The 21,117-nt window shown below is 42.0% G+C and overlaps 3 protein-coding genes across 3 annotated transcripts in view; all 3 read right to left on the bottom strand.

Annotated features, from left to right (window-relative positions):
- The window catches only part of LOC141432930 (dual E2 ubiquitin-conjugating enzyme/E3 ubiquitin-protein ligase BIRC6-like), a 5,726-nt gene extending 1,459 nt beyond the window's left edge, over positions 1-4,267 (bottom strand). Inside the window, exons 1-4 of the mRNA XM_074094764.1 lie at positions 4,244-4,267; positions 1,841-1,999; positions 1,298-1,446; positions 432-780 (exon numbers count right to left, since the gene is read on the bottom strand). Of these exons, the coding sequence (XP_073950865.1) occupies positions 432-780; positions 1,298-1,446; positions 1,841-1,999; positions 4,244-4,267 (681 nt within the window). The remainder of the gene's footprint in view (positions 1-431; positions 781-1,297; positions 1,447-1,840; positions 2,000-4,243) is intronic.
- Positions 1-21,117, bottom strand: part of LOC141432842 (dual E2 ubiquitin-conjugating enzyme/E3 ubiquitin-protein ligase BIRC6-like) — a 123,874-nt gene that overhangs the window by 87,858 nt on the left and 14,899 nt on the right. The window contains 4 exon segments of the mRNA XM_074094638.1: positions 4,927-5,061; positions 6,483-6,676; positions 9,030-9,104; positions 9,775-9,787. Of these exon segments, the coding sequence (XP_073950739.1) occupies positions 4,927-5,061; positions 6,483-6,676; positions 9,030-9,104; positions 9,775-9,787 (417 nt within the window).
- Positions 11,046-18,375, bottom strand: LOC141432931 (dual E2 ubiquitin-conjugating enzyme/E3 ubiquitin-protein ligase BIRC6-like). The gene is made up of 6 exons (XM_074094765.1): positions 18,205-18,375; positions 17,120-17,248; positions 16,506-16,741; positions 14,284-14,485; positions 13,932-14,169; positions 11,046-13,783 (listed from the first exon to the last, which is right to left on the bottom strand). Exons 1-6 carry the CDS (start codon positions 18,373-18,375, stop codon positions 11,046-11,048), a joined length of 3,714 nt encoding a protein of 1,237 aa, XP_073950866.1.

The following is a 21,117-nucleotide window of genomic DNA, read 5'->3' on the forward strand; positions in this document are numbered from 1 at the left end:
CAGTTCGGTTTTCTTCATATGCCGATGATTTAAATGAGAAATAAAACCTATCCTCTGTTTTGAGTTCCGAAAGACATTAGAAAAATAGTTTGTGTATCCGTCTGTCGTCACACAATACAAATAACAACAAAACGATTTTCACAGTATAAGATCTTGTTGACAAAAAGCCAAACAAAATGTCAAAAAACAATTTTAATGTTTTTAAGGGAGGCTTGGCCTTTTGGAACTGACATGTTCACTACCTATTGATCAAAGGTCATAATAAATAAAGGTTAAAAAAGGGAGGCTCCTATACAGCCAAGAGGGACGGGGTTGACCTACCCGATCGATTCCCCATGTAACTTTGTTAAGATAAATACTGCATTTTTATATTATTTTTAACAAAAGAACGAGGAGCCACCAAAGTAAGCATTTTTTAGAAAAAAACTCACCACATTATCGACTTGGAAGAAGAAATACAGCAGCATATCGACTATATTCTCGCTTATAACCCTCAATTTGTCCGTAGAAGCTTTTTCGAGGAGCGCTTCAGGCGTAACTTGTCCGCTGTTGATGAGGTCCAGGACTTGCTCGTTGCAATCAGAGTTATTCTGCAGCTTCTTCACAATGTTAGTGCACGTGTGAAGTTGCTGTTGGAGCTCTATGCACTCCTGGTACGCGGCTAGGACCTTTGGGTCGGATTCGTTGTGGAGATTCAGGTAAGCCATCATGTGGGCTGCGTTGCCGTTGTAAAGTTCTAGGTAGGGATTGAGGAGGTCCATCAGTTTGCCTGTTGCTAGCCTGCAGGGTAAAAAAAAAACATTGACGCATCCTTTAATAAAACTGTAAGATTATGTTTATGTATGTATGTATGTATGTAAACTCTTTATTGTACAAAAGAAAAGAAACAAAACACAATTGACAAACTTTGAGATAATTCGGATCACTTTCGAAGAAAAACAACTATTTTTTATAAACGTAAAAGCTCGTTAGCTCCGCAAAACCGCAAATCTCACTGACAAAACTTAACTAGAAAATTCCATTTTTTTTTCCGAAATTAACGACGGACTACACCAATAGTTTTGGTAAAACGGAACATACGATTTTTGTCACTCGATGAAAATGACAGCTACCTGTCACGTGTCGCAGAGACTTGCTCTCAAATGTCCCCATTATTATCATCAATCGATCAATTTTCTCGCAAACAATATAACAGCGAGAAAAAAGTTTAGCACTACTTTAGTCCTCACGACACGAGAAGAGTTAAAATGAACTTTTTTAGTTTTCCGACGTAACAGGCACCACATAGCGTACTCACCTAAACCGGCAAGTAAGGTCCTGGTGTAGAGCGTTGAGCGCGTTAACAGACGCTTGCACGTTAGCGACCTCCGCCACCTCTCCGTAGAACCAGCCCAGCGGGATCTTGCACTTCATGGCCGACATGCCGTAGCGGCCGATCGTTGTTATCTGCAATGTGGTGACGGGAGTTAGGAATCATAAACTTCACTCAAAATACGAGCTAAACTAAGCTAAAGCTAAGTAATACTAAACTAAAGTAAAATCAAAGAAGAAGAAGATCGAAGTCAAAGTCAAAAGGAGGAGGGGGAAGGCCTTTGCTCAGCAGTGGGACAAAATAGGCTAACAATAATAATAAAAATGTAGGCTATTAACAACCATTTTTGAATGTCAAAAAAAATGTAGCACAGGTTCGGAAAAACCTCTGTTCAAGTTCAAGAATTCGGCAAGAAACTCAACGAGTCCAAGCACAGCAACAAAAAAGTTTGTATTAAGAATGATTTTTCCAACAAACTTCAGAGCATGTCCTAGCTCTATCAAACTTTTTAACCAAATATTTACGTACCTTCATGTACCGACAGAGCGGCGGCGGCTGTATGTCGGTAAGCACCAGGTGTTTGCTGGCGATGTCAGTGGCGAACGCCAGCTTCACGCAGTCCGTTTCCTCGCTATGCACCCAAGTGTCGATGCACAACGTCACCAGGTCCGAACACGAAGGGATTATCTGTTAGAAAAAATTGTAGTCTTTTATAATGAAATGACAAAAGCAAGACAAGGCAGCACTTGTGGTTGGCTTTTAGTGAATTGTTCATTTTTAATACGGTATTTGACTATTTTTTATATATTTTATAAATTAAAACTTCACAATGCCTGTTATCGAATACAGAAACAATTTTTAAGCCACCTTTACAAATTACAAATGGACATAAAACATTCTGACAAGAAATCAGTATTGTCAAGAAATTATTAACCCTAAGGACGAGATCATAAAATATAAACTACATAAAACATCCAAAATTTCTTGACGTCTCAGGAAAACGTCACGAAATTTTGTGAGGAAAAATCGTAATTTTGTAACTACATTCAAAAAAACTTTCTATTGATCCAATAACAAAGATTATCGCTTTTACCACAAAAGTTTTGCATATATTTAAAAACAATATTACTTTTTTTTGGTGAAATAGCGTCAGGATTTTTTTTTAATCAGTGGACAACTGAAAAATTAAAAATGGACAACTTTTTGAGAAATATTCAGAAATTGTTAACGGGTAACTCACGTCTCTAATTAGAGTTTAGCTCGACATGTTCGTGCTATTTCGTAGCCCTTCTTCTCAGGAGCACGCGAACGCGACTCGGCGGCTGCCGCAACACCGAGTCGTGTGCGCGGCACGCGGGTCAGAAGCAGCCCTACGAAATAGCCGAACTGTCCTGCTCCTGATACAAAATATAAGAATACAAATGTTATTTCATATCAAAGCGAATAAGTATAAGTAATATGTAAGTAATTTTCTAAATATAGTCAGCGGTATTAAATATTGACCATAACTCACATCTTAAATCGAGTGGAGCTAAACATGTTTCGTAATCCGTAGCCCTTCGTTTAATATGAGTGAGTCTCACGGTAGTTTCATGTTCATATATTCAGCGGCACACAATTTGGCTCACTCACGTACGGGTTACCTATCAGTGCATACGTTTGAGGCCAGGTTTTTTGCCGCTCAGTATATAATATATAAAGTATGAAAAAAATCCACGCAGCATACTCGGACCACGAAAGGTAAATCGACGCCGATATTATGTAAATCCTAGTTAGTTAAATCATTGGCACACTGATCTATTTTACCTATCAAAGCTTGTGCTGAGGGCAGAGTTTTTTGCCGCTCAGTATATTATATATAATGTTATGAAAAAGGAATCCACGCAGCATACGTCGGACCACGAAAGGTACTCGACGCCGATATTATGAAGAATCTAGTTAGTTAAATCATTGACACCAATTGATCTATTTTCAAACCTAGCAAAGCTTGTGCTATGAGTGCAATCGAGTTTATAAACTTGTGAGCAAAAATTTGATCAAAAATATCTGAACACGACTATTGTTAACGGCGTAGAAGCGTGTTCAGATAATTTGATCAAATTGTTTCTCACAAGTTTAACTCGACTGTACTATAGTGAAGTAAATCCTGACATATTGCACAACTAAGGGTGAAGCCAGACGAGCGTCATTTTTTGAGCTGTGAGTCTCGCGTAATTTCTGCTGCATTCAGTTTTATACAAAAGTCTAATTTGTGCCACACGACGACTCGAAATGTGTTGAATCATTATGAATTCGGTTCAATTGAATGCAGCAGAAAGCACGCGGCTCACGACTAAAAAAATAACGCTCGTCTGACTTCACCTTAAGAAGTTTATGAACATTGACAATTTAATCATAGACAATAATGCAATGTGTACTTGTTGCGTGCGACAGAATAGTAAGTAGTACTTTAAGGGGCTGTTTCACCATCCATTGATTAGTGTTAACTGGAGGTTAGGTGTGATGCCGTCTCTATTTATTTTGTTCGAATAGACGGAGACGGCATCACATTTAACCGTCGGTTAACGCTAATCAATGGATGGTGAAACAGCCCCTAATCATTTTTTTTAATGGTTAACATCGTCAATGTTCAAAAACTTAATTGTTGTGCAATGTGTCAGGATTTACTTCATAAACACCATTCGCTCTTTGGGTACAGGTGGATAAGCACACTTATTTAGATAAAATTTTGCAGGTGGTTGGACCTTGTGCAAAGTCCGCCCGAATTGCTACCGCCATCTTGCTCGCTAATCCTGCCTTGAAGCAGCAGTGCTTGCACTGTTGTGTTTCGGCGCGGAGAGTAAGATAGCCGGTGAAATTACTGGCACTTGAGGTATCCCATCTTAGGCCTCTAGGTTGGCAACGCATCTGCAATACCCAATACCCCTGTACCTGTACCCTGTACCCTGGTACCATCAGGAGACCCACTTGCTCGTTTGCCATACAGTCGAATAATTTTTTTTTTGATAAATGCATATTTAAATCTATTTAATAACTTAAGAGCCAGTTGCATGGTCCAGAGTCAAAAAATCAAATCGTAAGATAGCCCTGGATTATCAATGACAATTTCATAAATTTTGTCACTTAATTGGTTGGCACTTAACTCGGAGTTATGTAGTTAAGTTTTAACCATCCAAGCTCAGCAATAGCAATTCTTGTGTTTATTTATTTCGGGATCTCGAAAACGGCTTTGACGATTTCGATGAAATTCGCTATGTGGATGTTCTCAGGGGTGCACAATCGATCTAGCTTGTCTTATTTGAGGGAAAACGCGTATTTTCGAGTTTTAGCAAAAAAATAACTACAAGCCTCGCCTAAGCAACACATATTAAAATCCAAAACTCGAAAATAAACATGCGAATTTGTCATACATTATATCTGCATCGATCGGGGATCGAACCCGGCACCTGCTTCGTAGTCAGGTTAATCATCATCTAATATCAGCCGTACGACGTAGCTTCCCCCCCCCCCCGTTCTGCATCCACAGTGAACCCTCTACTTTACCAACGCCACCCGTCCATCTCGTAAAAAAAAATAAAGAACCGAAAAATAATAAAGAACAATATTATTCGTACTTGGAATAATTTGTCCTCAGTAAAGTCAAGTTTCTCTTGCGGATCGCACTCCATGAGGGAGCTCTCCACGTCTTCCAGTGAATCGGGGTCTTGAGACATTTGCTTCATCTGCCCTTCTTTTACTACGCTCCATAGCTATTTAAAAATAATCACTATTAGTTCACCAAATCTGTTTACAATACAATGCTTTAATTTCCCTCATACTGTTACCCGCGGCTTCGTGTCTAAATAATCCATTTATCCCTATCCCGCTGTAACTATGCAATTTTCCAGGATAAAAACTATTTTTTATCCTTCCCCGGAACTTAAACTATTTCCATAAAATTATAGACACAAGTAGGATTGTTTTCAGGGGGGTATTTTGCATCTTGCATCTGTATCTAGGGGGGGTTTAAGCAACTCATAATTATAGCTTGTATCGTATCATAGTCATGTTCTTAAAAAAAAACTACCAGGGGGCGCAAGTGCACCTCCTTGCACGCACCGCACACCCCTCTCGACGCACATGTCAAATTTCATCTAAATCGGCTCAGATGTTATTGTATGGTTGAATAACAAAATTGTATGACTTAGCACTGATCAGCGCTACTCCTGTTGTATGCCAAAGCAAAATCACAAGAGCAACATTTTATTGTATTTTTTTATTAGTAGTTTGGATTTACGACTCGAATGTATTGATCCTCAAAGTTTAATCGTCAAAGGTTGCCTGGAAAAGATCGCTCTTAAGCGATAAGGCCGCCTATTGCTGTATTGCTGTACCTCTTAATTTTTTCTTTGTGTATCTGTTTTCTTTATCGCTTACTATTTCTGGTGTACAATAAAGTCTTTGTATTGTATTGTATTGTAAATCAGTGATCGGACATTACGATGCGAGGGCCTTTAAATAATTGTCCTTTTAACCCGTCGAACGCCCTGCGCGCCACTGTGGCGCGTATCTAAGTACTCGTGATTTGTCAATTTTTGTTACTAGTTTCGATCACCCTTTAACATGGGGCAAGTCCAAAATTACCCAAAAAATGTCGTTGGTCGCGCAACGGGTTACGATAAACATTTTTCAATGTGCCGTTAATTTAATGTTCTATAGCATACATTAAAAATTACATTTAATGTAGTATGAAAGAAATAAAATGAACACAGGCCATGTTCTTAAAAAGTTGCAGAACAAAAGTAGCACAATTATGTGAGTAGAATCGAACCTTTGCATTTATTTAAAGCCCCATGTTCAGAGACACCTTAAGGGCCCCATATACGGTACGATTCGTCTGTACAATCGATCTCATGAAAATCGTGACGATTGATCGTAAAGAGTCATACACTATCGATTCATCGTTACGATATTCATGATTGTATGGGATTTTGTTGCGTCTTCGATTAAGTAAATCATTAACGATCTTGACACATACACTATCGATTCGTCATTTCAATCAGTCTGAAGCGACGGATCGTACAGACGAATCTTACCGTGTATGGGGCCCTTTATGGATCGGGGATGGTTAGCAGCTTCACGCGTGTTTCACGTGTGAGATAGATGAAGCTTTAATGGTCAGATCTCTCACCTGGTTGGGGTCGCCAGGCAGCGTGGACGCGACGGCCGGATGATGCCGTCCGCCCGAAGACTCTAGCTTCGTTCCGTCTGACGCAACGTGGCAGCTGACGTGGAGTGGCATCGCCTCGCTCAGCCCCGCGCCGAAGACGCTGACGCCATTGTTTTGCGCCCACCACGCGGCCGGGGTCGTGGTTGATTTCGTTTCTACAATGGTTACGGTATATCAGGGTGACAAATACAATGACTACACAAAAAATATTTCCGATCACCATAACTTTACTGATCATCACCAAAATCAAAATGTACACTTAAAAAAATATCGGAAATTAATTGTAAGAGTAACGACCAACTATTAAGTATTCAGCCAGTCTGTTGGCTTATCTCAACCAACATGTTAGTACATCTCCTTGTCCTCCATGTTTAGTCAGAATATTAAGTAGAAACAATAAAGTTATTATCCACCTTTTTCAGCAATATTGATTCAAGAAACAAAGTATGAAGTCTAATGAAATTCTTTTGCTTACGACCGTCTCTTTATACTTAGGTCGTCATACGAAAGAGACGCACATTAGTAAAAGAAGCGAAAAGTTAAATAATTGTATAAGTGAATGCACATGAGACATGACACATTACAATAACATGCCTTGAAACTGAAATTGCACATAAAATGTTATTCAATGTTGAGATGTATTACCGTCGCCACCTCGTAGAATGTAGATAACACAAAATTAACCTTAAACTGTCACATGAAACTGAAAAAAATACTATGATCATGGCCAATGCAACATAAATATACTCAGCGGCACAAAATTTGGCCATCTCTTCATACAAAATTATCTATTCTGCATACATTTGAGGGCCAGATTTTTTAAGATTGGTTTTTTAGAATCTTTTTGTATTTTTTATTTCAATTCCAAATTTTTACTTTTACGGTCATCCCGTAAAACCTAAATTGAAAATACAAACTGAAATATAGATGCACAGAAAAACCAGAAAAATAAGACCAGCACTGGGAATCGAACCCAGGTCCTCGGCATTCCGTGCCACGTGCTATACCGCTTCTTTCTTTATTTTTCTGGTTTTCTGTGCATCTATACTTCAGTTTGTATTTTCAAGACAGATTTTTTGCCGCTCAGTATTTTATTGGGTAAAATTAAAAATGCGAGTGTATAGCGAAATGGATTAATGGTGGGTGGACGATTAAGATATGTAATGGACAGAAGCAGAATGACAAAAGCCCGACGTGTGATCAGCTGTTCATGCGCAAACGACGATTCATATAAGGGTAAATCGTCAATTACTGGCCACTTCTAACAATGTATTATATTTATAGGTGACCAACTGATTTTAGTGTAAATTGGCCAGTTATTAAACGGTGGCCAGCAATTGACTTTCAATTTACAAATTCATCTCAATTTTGACGATCATCGTGTTTAGACTGGCATTAGATGTCAAATAAAGACCCGTGGATGGCTTATGTCTGATTTACATCCAATGCAATGGCCTGATGACGCAAAACTATAAGATCAACAATGACTATTATGACTAGAGTATAAACAAACAAACAAACTATTGGCTTTTCACAAAAAAAAAAAAATGGCTATGGGACTCTGAAGCATTTCAACCACCGTATCACATGTTACCGACATGGACTAATAATAATATGTTCGTCGACTAAAATTTAGAATCACCTTCACCACGCGTGGGGTTAATTATGGTCGCAGAAATACAATTGACAAGATTTCATTTTTTTCACACCTGTAAATTACTACAGGAATCGAAATAGTTTTGCCTCCTGAACATGGGGAAATATTTATTATAATTTATTTCTCCATATTTAAAAAAATACAAAAAAATATATAAATATAAATGTCTGAATTTGCCAACACTACCACAGAATAGATATGTTTCCTTTGCCTTTTTCACCAGAAAAAGGAGCCGTCATAATTTTGACAACGTCTCTATGCAACGTCTACGTCAGATTTACGTGATCTTTTTTTTTAAGAGACTAGATAAAAGTAATGGTTCTATTGTGTGGTAGTTTTGGAGTTATACCCTTTTAGAATAAGCACATCTTAAAAAAAATGTAATATTAATAATTGTATTAATAATTGTAGCGTAATTTTAGCGTAATATCAGCGTCTTTCTCTTTCCAAACAGAATACAGAGAGCGAATCAAATTATAGTCTTAGAAATATGAAATCTTGTCAATTGGTTTTCAGCGGCGGCCTTAGGGGGTGGCGAACAGGGCAAATTTAAAAAAAAAATTAACTACTTTTCGGATCACATACTTTTTACGAAGGACAAAGGGCTTCGCAAAGACCTGCCGCCCGGAGCCTCGCAATGGGTAAGGCCGCCGCTGCTGGTTTTAGTTCATGAACCGTATCCTTAGACTTTCATAACACACGGAAAGGGCGGTTGAAACGATTCAAAACTCAACTCGCCTAATCTTTTAAGAGGCATATAACTAACAGGCATTGTCGTTTTGTTGGTGAACAGCTGATCGGTGACAAATGCCGATCACAAATGTAGGCCTCGCACCGTGACACAAACATACCCGGAATCTGGGGGAGGTTGAGTAGATCCTTTAGCTGGGAGTCGGCTTTGGCGGCGGGCGGGGGCGGCAGTTCGCCTGCCAGCGGAAGCGGGGAGGTCAGAACGGAAACACCCGGGGGGCAACGGTAGCTTGAATCGTGAGCGAGGAACTACTAGCCACTACACAGGCCCGTCGCAGTTATAATGTGTTACTACATTGGGAGAAAATCTAAGCACATCACAACTTCTTTGGATTAGGGTCCCATTCATTGTTTTAGATTAGTTGTTGTCGAGTTTGTTGGGACAGCTTTTATAGACTTAGTGAGGCTTAAAATATAGGGAACAGGTGTGTGGAAAACGCTCGTAATTCGTGCTACCGTTTATAAGTTTGGTGACGATTTCGTGCTTTAAGTGAGCGTTTCAAAAATGTTTCAGGATGTTGCCTGCTTAATAGCATGGAACTTGCCAATTAAATAGAATTTTGATAGAAAAAAGTATGCTAGCAGGTCCTTAAAAAATATTGTTTTTGACACGATCAATTCCACGATGTTCTTTACTACCTACGTTCTCTACAGCTAAAGTTCGTCTGAGTTAACTCCCGAGAGTTTACTTCGTATAGCAACTCCATCAAACTCCAACTCAAAGCACGAAATCATCGCCAAGCACGTTAGTCAACATACACCCCACAAAATAGTCTTGTAAACTTACCCATGTCCTGTGGCAGATTGAGTAAGTCTTTCAACTGGTAGTCCGGCTTCGCAGCTGGCGGGGCTGAGGTGTCTCCGGAGAGGACGCTCGCGTATGTTACGGGGGTCGATGAACCCCGGCCGAGCTCGGGGGTTTCTGCCGCGAACACTGCTCGCTCTAGCGGGAGTCCATATAGACCGAATCTGATTGGAAACATGCCATAAGTTTAGTAACTACATTAACAGAAATTTAAAAGAGTCCTCAGTGAAAATCAGCGCCACGGCTTGCCGTGGCATTATGCTGAGTGGGGACCTATTTAGCGTCATGTATGTCTTTATCTGTTCTATGTTTGTTTAATGGCGTGAAATAAACGTATTTTCTTTCTTTCGTTCTTTCTTCTTTCAAAAAGGAGTTTGTATTTCGTAATGACAAGGAGATCCATGGTACAATCAAGGAAACTGAATCACGTACCAGTTTCCACAACCTTACAGTTACTTATGTCATGTTGACATCCCATACATTATCCAAAGAAATCATAGCGTGCTGCGCCAGCGCCACCAGCCAGCGCAGCGCGCCCGGAGACCGCACGCGCCCCGTACGGGGTGACGTCTGATGATGACTGACCTGGCCCGCAGCAGGTGGTGGTAGTCGTCCCCGCGCTCTGTCAGACACCGCGCCGCCTGCTCCAGCAGCGCGAGGCAGCGCGCGACCAGCTCGCCGGCCGCGCCGCGCTGCGTCGCGTGCTGCGCCAGCGCCACCAGCCAGCGCAGCGCGCCCGGAGACTGCACGCGCCCCGTACGGGGTGACGTCTGATGATGACTGACCTGGCCCGCAGCAGGTGGTGGTAGTCGTCCCCGCGCTCAGTCAGACACCGCGCCGCCTGCTCCAGCAGCGCGAGGCAGCGCGCGACCAGCTCGCCGGCCGCGCCGCGCTGCGTCGCGTGCTGCGCCAGCGCCACCAGCCAGCGCAGCGCGCCCGGAGACTGCACGCGCCCCGTACGGGGTGACGTCTGATGATGACTGACCTGGCCCGCAGCAGGTGGTGGTAGTCGTCCCCGCGCTTCAGACACCGCGCCGCCTGCTCCAGCAGCGCGAGGCAGCGCGCGACCAGCTCGTGCGTCGCGTGCTGCGCCAGCGCCACCAGCCAGCGCAGCGCGCCGGAGACTCATATGCGAAACTTGGTTTTTTAGTTTATAGTGCACTGTGGCCAGTGAATTTGACCTATAGTTAGCCTTGGTCAAGCAGAGGATCGTGTTGTTAGTCAAAACGCAAGAAAATCATCCAAAAAGAAGTATATTTCTAAGATTATGTGACCAAAACTGTTAACTTGTAGAATAGGATAGCTTTTATACTTACTCGCTGGTAATCAGGATGATCTTAACGCATTTCTTGGCGAAGCTCCTGTTCGCGCACAGAATACAGTTCTTGATCAAAGCATCGGTGTGCTTCTCTACTATCTTGACGCACTCTAGCTGCTGTATTTCAACAGGGGTTTGCGCGTCCTTGTCCTTCCCTTTCTCAGTCTTTGCCAATCTCAGCCTCTGCAGTCTTATGGAGATCACCCATATAAGCAAATCGAGTGCCAATTTGCGCTTTTCGCTGTCATCTCTGCTCACAGCTATCTCGCATAGCGTGTCTAGAAAGCTGTTGGATTCGAGCATAGCGATACGCTGCTGCCTCTCCAAAGGCACGTCGGTATGTGGACTCGAGCGCACCGTCAAAGAAATCTGGTGGAGCCAATCACATCCTATAAAGCTCGACTTCTTCGAGCTGCTCTCTCCTGATTTTATCGATCCTTTGCTCATATCCTTTGCGGGATCAAACAATGTTTTGATGTGAATCAGGAACGTCCTACCGCGAGCCCTGTACAGTCTAGGGCTGGTCAGTATCAGAGTGCCTGATTGCTGCGTCAAATCTAACCCTGAAGAGAGCAAAAGCGGCCCGGCTAGAATCTCAGCGTTATGCGCTTGCAAATACTCCTCGCTGTTCACAGGATTCTCCAAATTCGAAGACATGTCTGCGTCTATGACCGGGAAGTGCACCGGGGAGTCCGACCTGTGCCCGAAGGAAGCGTCTTTCTTGTACCCGATGCCGTGCAAATTCTGCTTGAGCAGTGTCACTTGTATGATCGGTAAGTTGGCCGAGCAGGACGAATGTAACGTGAACCCGAATTCTATGTGAGCTAAGGACACTGTGTAAGGCAGGGTGAGTTCAAGCACGTGCTCGTCCCAGGTAGAGGAGGTATTTTGCAGCCGCCAACTGCGGTTATTCTGGTGGTCGGAGCGAGAGCGCTGCGCCGGCGACAGCTCGCACCAGAACCCCGGCACGACTGCGCTATAAGGCACTGTCGTGTTCGTACCATAAGACCCTATCAAAGACATCATAGTTTCTAGATCGCTTGTATCCAAATCAGTCTTATTAGCCAACATGACAGGAGCCGGAGCGGCACCGGATACTTCCTCCTTGGGAGTTCTATGGAGCATTTCGAAATCTAAATTCGCGAATTCGTCCTCGTCTATATCACCAGTGGAATCCTTCTCGCCGTTGTTGAGAGCGTAGAAATATATCATGCCGTGTTTGGTGGACACGCTGAGGCGTTCGACCGAAGCGCAGTACGCTACCGAAGTAAACTGGCCCTTCGGTGCGCGTTTTTCTGAGAGCATTTTAAAGTCTGGTAAAGAGTAAAGCCTGAGGCTCCCGTCGTAGCCCACAGCAGCGAATGAGAACTGCTCTTGTTTATCTACAGGCAATAAGCATAAGTCAACTGGACTCTCGTCGAAAGGTAGCTCCATCATTGTGACGGGATTGTCTTCAAGCGTGAAAATCGAAGTGTTACTATTAATTTTGTAGAGAATGAAGTAAGCTTTAGCGTCAGACTTTTCTGTCTTGTCGGCTTGATCGGCGACATCGTCTACGTCCATCTTGGTGTCGCCATCGTTGTCAGTTTCTTCTTCTACTCTTACTTTCTCCGGGTCGATACTAGATACGACTACTAGCAGGTGTTCCTTGTCTTCTGTGGGTAGAAGATGCGTGACTTTAGAGTCCTCTCTAAAGTTCAGCTTAGTTGGAAGACTTAAGCACTGTATAGCTATGCCCTGGGATACGACTTCTTCTTGCGGTGGATCGCTGTCAAAGCCGTCATTGTTGCTATTGCTGATTGCGGTCTGTGTGCCGACTTTGCTTCCTCCGAACGTCGTGATTTTGACTTTTTCCGTGCCATCGCCGCCTTCGTACCACTTCAGGTCAGAGATCTCTAGTGGCCCGTTCATATTGAGGTAGTGTGTGATCGGATCGGCTTGCTGTAACACAGCGTCAGTCTGATCCGCCAGCTTAGTCCCAACAGAGTCCAAATTGCCGCTCTTCCAGCTCTTCAACTGCGATATTTTCCCTACAAAGTCAAGCATGCTACCCTGCCCGGATTCAGGCAGTTCGGGAAGCAGGACCGTCGGCGGCGGCGGCGGCAGCAACTTGTAATGTTTCGCCAGAATGATTTTCTTCGGTTCCCACATCTTCGAATCCTCTTTGCTCGAGGAGGCGTTAAGATTGATAACATTGCTAATCTGTTCATCTAAGAGACTAGTGCACTGGGGAAGCTCCGTGTCCTCGTCAGAATACTGGAAGTATATTTCGTCGTATATATTAGCGTCGTCGGTTCTCGCGACCGTGCAGACTTTCTTACTGACCCCCGGTTTGGAATTGCCGCTGCTATTGGAAGTGTGCACTACGGTTGTAATGGAGCCCGCTAAAGAACTGTGTATATCGTAAGTTAGCAGGAAGAGCATTTTGTTTATTGGTGTAAGGTTGCTCTTAGCTTCGTTCTGGTCGTTCATGGCTTGTACGCTTTCTTTGGACTTGTCGGGGGCGCCGGAGTCGAAGAGAGCTTTGCTGGAATCCTCCTCTTTGATTGGCTGGTCGGAGGGGATGCTGTTGGTTCTTGTGATGGTGACGGCGCAGATGAGGGACGGCTTGGTGTTGTTTTTGCTTGTCTCCTTCTCTACACCGGCCTCTGTATTTTGTGCCTGAGGGTATTTCTCCTGTTTTGACGTCATACCAACGAACGCCATTGCCGACAGCTCGAGACTGTACGTGGCTAAAACAAAATAAAAAAATCGTCAGTCGAACCGGATTTACGTTTTCACAAATATTGAAGTGGTAGGTGTTCTGGGCTAGTATATTCACTGTGTATAGGAAGACAAAAATACTCATAAGCTTACATAACTAACTCTCAATATACTCACAAGAATCCTTTTCCAAGCTAGCAGACCACACTTTATTGCAGTCCGTGGACAGTATCCCGCTAAAGATGGAGTCGTACGGAGACAGGTGAATGAACTTGGCCAGTTTGAGTCCGCACTCGAACCGCCAGATGTTGACTTTGCCTTCCGTCGAGCCAGTCGCTATCAGCTCCCCGGTGTTACCTTTAGAGACTACTGTTACACTCGGACTGGGCACTGCGCACGCTGTCGCATTCGTAACCTGCAAAGAAAGCCGCAACTTAAATGTAAGCGTACTTGCCAAGAGTCTTAATAATATCTACAGAAATTTCTAAGAGGAGGCAACAAGTATCTCTGGATTTAAGAAAATACTCACGGATATAGGCACGTTGTGCGTGTATTCGCCGCGTACGAAGGGACAGTTGGGCGAGTGCCGCTCGTGCTCGACCCAGGGCTCGTCGGACTTCTCCCAGCAGACCAGGCACACCATGCAGGTGAAGCACATGGCGCGGTCGTCGCCGCTCGGCGACGGCTGGTGGTAGAAGCCCGCCTGGGCCATTCGCGCTGGTAGAGCCCATCTGGACAAACGATAACGATTACTTTCATTAGTTTAAGGAAAATACGGGCGACCGTTACTCCGTACAATCGTATTCCCCTTTTTTCTCTCCGGATAATTATTATAAAAACACACATTTTTTACTATAAGATCTATCATCCCAGCCTATAGCGTACGTCCCACTGCTGGGCACCGGCCTCCTCTCAGAATGAGATCTATATCTGATTTGCTTTGAATACATTTATTATAAATATATTTTATTAATACTTCTAGTATATTTTGAAGAGATTGTTGTGTAGTGATAAGGCTGCTCATTGCTTGCCTTCTAAATTTTGTTAATGTATTGTGCTCTGAGCTGTTATTTATGTTATTGATTATATTAGTTACTGTATTGAATATCTATTTCTGCCGAGACCATCGGAAATCAGTCGTCTAGTAGACTAGTAAACAAATTTAACGCGTATTACAAACATTTTGGTTAGTATTTTATAGGATTGATCCGTCCAGGCCGCAGCCTACAGTTCTGTTGTCCTTATCATGCTCTGCCTGGAAGGATTTGAGGGAAAAAACAGCAATGTTTTATACAAGTCTTTAAAATAGTTCACTGACTTACTGCATTTCCTTCTTAGACCATGCAAAGAGATAAAACCTTTTATTAATTATGTCAGACATGAGGGAGGTGTTCAAAATGTTGGACTATGTTAACTAGTGGTTAACCTACTCATAAGAAATAGTGACTGGTAAGAGTTGCGCCAATTGTCTGTCGCACAACGAAATGTTGCATACCATTTTTCAAAACCACCCATTTTTAGGGAAGGGTGGCTTGGGACACATGAACCAAATATTTGCGATTCTAAATAGTAACCTAAAATCTCAAATATGCGTGATCTTATTTATGGATAGCCACAAAAAGAGAATAATGTACTTTGAAGCAAATTCACTTCAAACAAAAAACTGGCTGCACTGCACAACAGAATTATTTCTTTCACCAACACACCTTATCTCATATGTGAATGACAAGTTAGCAAATATTTACATTGACTAACCGAAAATAAAGTTTCCAGAAAACATTTACTTATGAAACTATTTCAGTGGCATACTAGCGAAGTACAGAAGACCATGTCCCATGGGCAATAAAATAGGCGCCGATCGCACAGGGTGTGATTCGGGAGAAGTAAGCAGGGCCAACCCCACTCTCTCAGTAATTGATATTAACTAATAAAACTCTCACACCCACAACTGCAGAGTAACCATGCACTTAGTAAATAACTCAATACTCTTTGTTTTCAACATTTAACGATCTCTACCCATTACACCATACCATAATCTTACCATGACCGTAATAGGAATGTGTCAGGCAAAATAGAAGATTGTACAACAAGAGCATAAATAGTCATTTTACCCGAGACGTTCATATGAACGTGGCTATATAGCCACCCGAGCCGGTAGGGCGAGGATGGATAGACACGTCGGGGGGGAAATGGGTTTAATGCTCGAGTTCTGCACTGTACTCAGTTCGATGGCGAGGAAATGAAATAGCAACAGTGGAAAAAATTGTTCACTTACCTACTATGTATCTTTTATTGTTCATGCATTAGTATTATAATTATAAATTTTTAATTTTATTGATCTATTTCGATTGTCTTTCTTGATTTTTAGTTTTATATAAATTAAATATTATTAAAAAAATATGTACAAACTTCTTTGTTTGTGGCTGTTTACACCTGATTGCCTTGGTCTTAGACGAAGATTGTATTTTATGCACTAGAGCATAAAAAGTAATTTTATGTTGCCTAGATCTATCATAAATACGAACTTTACGAGCATGAGAAGTGAAAATATGTGTAGTCCGTGTCGCGTTATATTCCGTGCCTGATCCGTTTCTATTACGGTCATGATATGATATGGTGCAGTGGGTAGAGAGAAGAGACCTTTAAAAAGATTAACGTTAATCACACTAATATTGGTATAATAAGTAACAGAATCCGGTAGGGTCAGTCCTGCTCACGTCTCCCGAATCACCGTGTATAAAATTGGCTTACTTGTAGTCCATGTGAGGCCACCTCTTGAAGGTTTCCTTCCTCTCGGCCTCAGAGTACATGAGGGCTCTGGACTCCTCGTCCCGGGAGCAGGGCATCAGCTCGTTGGCGCGCTGACCGACGGCCGAGGCAATGGCCAGCGCTGGGATCCGCCGGTTCTGCCCTTTGAGCTCTTGGACGACCCCGGTCGTGACCAGCCGCAGGGTGGACTGTGGCAGGCAGATGGTCACTGTGCTCCACTGGAAATAATGGGTGTTTGAGCAATTGTGAACAGCTGACGCTTATCCCACTAATATTATAATATACAGATAGTTTTTGTACCAGAGAAGGACATAGGATAGTTTTGTTAGAGCTGAGCTAAAATTTACAGTTGGGCACAGAGCTGCAACTTGTGTAGTGCCAGCGGTGTCCAGGCACAGGGCGCACACCCTGCAGGGGCACAGAAATGACCAAACTAGGACCACAAATAGTTATAACTAGCTCTTTATGCGCTTGGTTGCACATCATTAGGAAAGGGTAGCTTCTCCGCTAATAGCATGGCAAGTCATTGATATGAACTTCTGCAAATCAACACAACAATCAATCATAGAGCCTATTTTCAAACAGTTGGTACTTACTTTTTGCGCTTTGACCCCCTTCCTCGCTGGTTCCGCGTCTATGGAGTTCTTGAGCTCATTGACGAAGTCAGTTAGACCCTCGATAGAGTGCACATCCAGACTCTGCAGGCACTGGTAGAGGAGGATGGCCTTGGACAAGAAATTGCAATCAGAATACTTCAATCAATGAAACCTAGTTAGTTGTCTAAATGTAGTGATTGCAGTTATTGGCAACATAAGTTTATTAACTTTGTGTGTTAATATAAAAAACTTTTTGATGTTGGTGGAACTTTGTCTTTTCTGCTTTCATGGTGGTCACAACCCTCACATCATAACCTCGCGTGTGTGTTACAATGGTTTTTCCTCCTTGCATCATACAGTGTTGTGTTTGCTAATTAAATAACTAGGTACTGTCAACAGCTGTCTTGTATTTTAATTCGTCAAGAAGTCGTCTACTACATGCTCCAAACAGCTGTGTTCGGACAGATATTTATTGTAGCTGTGTATGTCCTGTAATATTGTCACTATTATATACTATTGTAATATACATTTAAAGATCTACTTATAAGTAATTTAAATACTTTTTTAACGCATTCACTGCCACCTGACTTGACTTGACTGACCACATGTGCCACCGACGCACATGTGCGTTCAAAATGTATGAATAATTATGACAGCGGCACAGGGTTTTTTTTTATCTAGTATTTTAACGAGGCTTTAGTACACCAAATGTGACTATGTCAGCCTCATGGGGAGCCTCAGTTATATACACCACACTACAAATTTTACGCTCTCCCTTGCACTGAAGCCACGTCTCTGGATTCAAAGGCCTGTCTAATGAACCTGTAAATCAGCATCGCTTCTTCTGAAAGCGGTCGACTTAGAATTACATTTACACCTCCATTGAACAAGCCTGTCTCTGATGTCCTTATTCTGATCACATTCCAAAAGAAAATGAATTAGGTCTTCAGTCTTATTACAACCTTTACACAAAGGTGATTGTACAACTCTCATCAAATTCAAAAAACTGTTTAGTGGAATGTGACCAGGCGAAAAGCCCACACGAGAAGATCCCTGGGGAGGCTGGAATTATCAAACCAGGGTACTTTGAAGATTTTACTCTCTATGGTGCCATACCAAATGCCCTTAGTCATGGATCCAATATTGAACATTTCCTGCCATTTTGCAAAACACTTCTCCCTGGCTAATTGCATTAGCTCAGCACCATAAGGTTTATCCAAGAGACACATACCATCCGTTACTGCTAACTTAGCCATTCTATCAACTTCTTCATTGCCTCCCACCCCAACATGAGATGGTATCCATTAGAAGACCAATAGGACAACGTCAGAGCGCAATTTGTACACCAGTTTTAAGTTTGATATATGCGTCGGTGGCAGTGAATGCGTTAATGCAAGACGCACTTACACAAATGGCCGCTTATGGTGTTGTTTAGTGTTGATGTTCTCTCAATCATTTCTTTGGAATCAAACGAAATAGTTCAGGTGCTTTATCCATCAATGAATAACCATTCTTACTAACCATCCTGAATTTTGATTTTAGAGGGGGGGGACTCAATTTTAATGAAAATTTGCACTTTTAAGTTGAATATTTCGCAAACAAATCACTGAAACGAAAAATTGTCTTATCAAATCCGTAATGGTTTTAAAAGACCTATAGGGTTGGATGAGATAAAAAAACACCCCCACTTTACGTCTATGGGAGGTACCCTAAAAAAAATTATTTTTCAAATTTTTAATTGTACCATTTTGTGGGCATACTTACTTTACCTTTATATCCGTGCAAAGTTACAGCTTTCTAGCATTGACAGTCCCTGAGCAAAGCCGCGGACGGACAAACAGACAGACAGACATGACGAAACTATAAGGGTTCCGTTTTTGCCATTTTGGCTCCGGAACCCTAAAAGGTGTGTAGAAATAATCTGTTGTCGATGTGCTGAATGGTATGCTACTGGCTCTTTTTATTAGGTTTCCATAACATTTTTATAGCCTAATTTCGCCTTTCAAACTGGTGCACCTAATGCGTAGAGCGACTAAGTCGCGTTATGCCTAAACTTCATATTAAATTAGCTTTGGGTCTAGGACGATGTTAGCCTTTTTGGCAGACTGCTTACTTCGTTTTAAAGCTATATCTCTATCAGAAACTATTCATCAGCCTAAATCGCGTTATGCCTAATTGTTATGAATACCTACAACATGAATCAGAGGCATATATTTTCAGCAGCATTTTGCAGGGCTCCTGTTCCTAGGCGGTCTGCCCTTCGGGCATCTGAAGATACCTAACGAATCTAACCTACCTATTATTGTGTAATAATCACTTTTGAACTAAAAGGTAGTCTTGCAATGAAACTCCTTGCTTTCCTTTCTTCTAACCAATATCACAGTAGGTCTAACTATCTATATGTCTACTTCGCACTATGACTAGTCATAACGCACCCTTTATGCATTAGGTACACCAATTTGAAAGGCAAAACACCCACACCCCTATCAAAAGACATAAAAAGTCTTAGACATGCTTAATATTAAGGATGTCACGGATGTGGTTTTATTGGAACTGAAAGCGGAACCAGATGTTTTCAATTTAGTTTATCGGAATCAGAAACGGAATCGGAACCGAAGAACCAGAGCCTGAGTGATAGGTGGACGAGATGTTAGAGTAGCAAAGAGGGACGATGAGCGAATGACGATATAAACCTGTTTGTTTTTGCAGGTGGTAGGACCTTGTGCAAGGTCCACCCGGATTGCTACCACCATCTTGCTCGCTAATCCTGCCGTGAAGCACTGTTGTGTTTCGGGGTGGAGAGTAAGACAGCCGGTGAAATTACTGGCACTTGAGGTATCCCATCTTAGGCCTGTAGGTTGGCAACGCATCTGCAATACCCCTGGTGTTGCAGGTGTTTATGGGCGGTGGTGATCTCTTACCATCATGAGACCCACCTGCTCGTTTGCCATCCCATCGAATAAAAAAAAAAAATACGCCGTTCAAGTTCGGCCGCCGCGCTAAGCATTGACATTGATATACTTAACTTCTGTTTCAAAAGTAACGGAACTGAACCGAACCGGATGGGATAAACCAAACGGAAGTTCCAATTTAACGGAAATGGAATCGGAGCTCTGTAACATCCCTGTTTAATATTACAGTTTTCTATAATGGGCATTGTGTTAAATACTTTTTCATTTGTCTAAGCTGCTGTAAGCTTAATCTACAACAAAATATTAGACTGAAATCACTAACTTAACAGGCTGTTTAACCAGGGTTGGCACAATTCAATAATTTTGATTTAAAATACAGTTTAAAGTTTTTCAGCTATTTCAAAATCCCAATTGGTTTCTTAATTTACTGATATTAATTCTAAAGGCGAAATTCTACTAAAACGTTACCCCAATGATTGCTTGGGTAGCCAGTTTAAAGCAAAAATGCACAAACCAAAATGTTTAATAATATAAAACAAATGGAAAAAAATGCCAATATCTTGTCAAAATCATTGATTTTCGATTTTTTCCAACCCTAGCATCAGGAAATATAAATACGACAATGCCATGGGAAGCCGTGGTGGCCTAGTGGTTTGACCTATGGCCTCTCAAGCAGAGGATCGTGGGTTCAAACCCCGGCTCGCACCTCGGTGAGTTTTTCGAAATTCATGTGCGAAATTACATTTGAAATTTACCACGAGCTTTACGGTGAAGGTCTCAGAACAAAACTCAGAACAAATTCCACGCAAAAAGTGGCCATACCTAAAACCAAAACGACTTATGATTCAAATACGAATCAATTTCGAGGTTGCAAATAGACATGCTTGTTGATTGGTTAAAATTCAGAAAGAATGCAGGGATTGGTTGGCTCGCGTGATGCCATGTCAGATGACAACCTGACTGACGTTCAAACGGATCACTTCTTACATCTAACATTTCAAAGACATGTCATATATTGATAACGACAGCTCGTTTTTTTAAGCGATTTAAAGGAAAAGAAGGTTATCAATTTGGTTGTATTTTTTT

Source organism: Choristoneura fumiferana, chromosome 11 (genome assembly GCF_025370935.1).
Source record: "Choristoneura fumiferana chromosome 11, NRCan_CFum_1, whole genome shotgun sequence".
Taxonomy (NCBI): domain Eukaryota; kingdom Metazoa; phylum Arthropoda; class Insecta; order Lepidoptera; family Tortricidae; genus Choristoneura; species Choristoneura fumiferana.

What these genes read in the sequence shown, in the direction of transcription:
- LOC141432931 (XM_074094765.1), bottom strand. Translation starts at nt 18,375, where the DNA reads ATGGCTAAGTTAGCAGTAACGGATGGTATGTGTCTCTTGGATAAACCT. An exon ending in TAGAGAGTAAAATCTTCAAA is followed by an intron (nt 17,249 to 18,204) that starts GTACCCTGGTTT and finishes TTCTTGTCCAAG; the next exon opens with GCCATCCTCCTCTACCAGTG. An exon ending in TAGCTTGGAAAAGGATTCTT is followed by an intron (nt 13,784 to 13,931) that starts GTGAGTATATTG and finishes ATTTTGTTTTAG; the next exon opens with CCACGTACAGTCTCGAGCTG.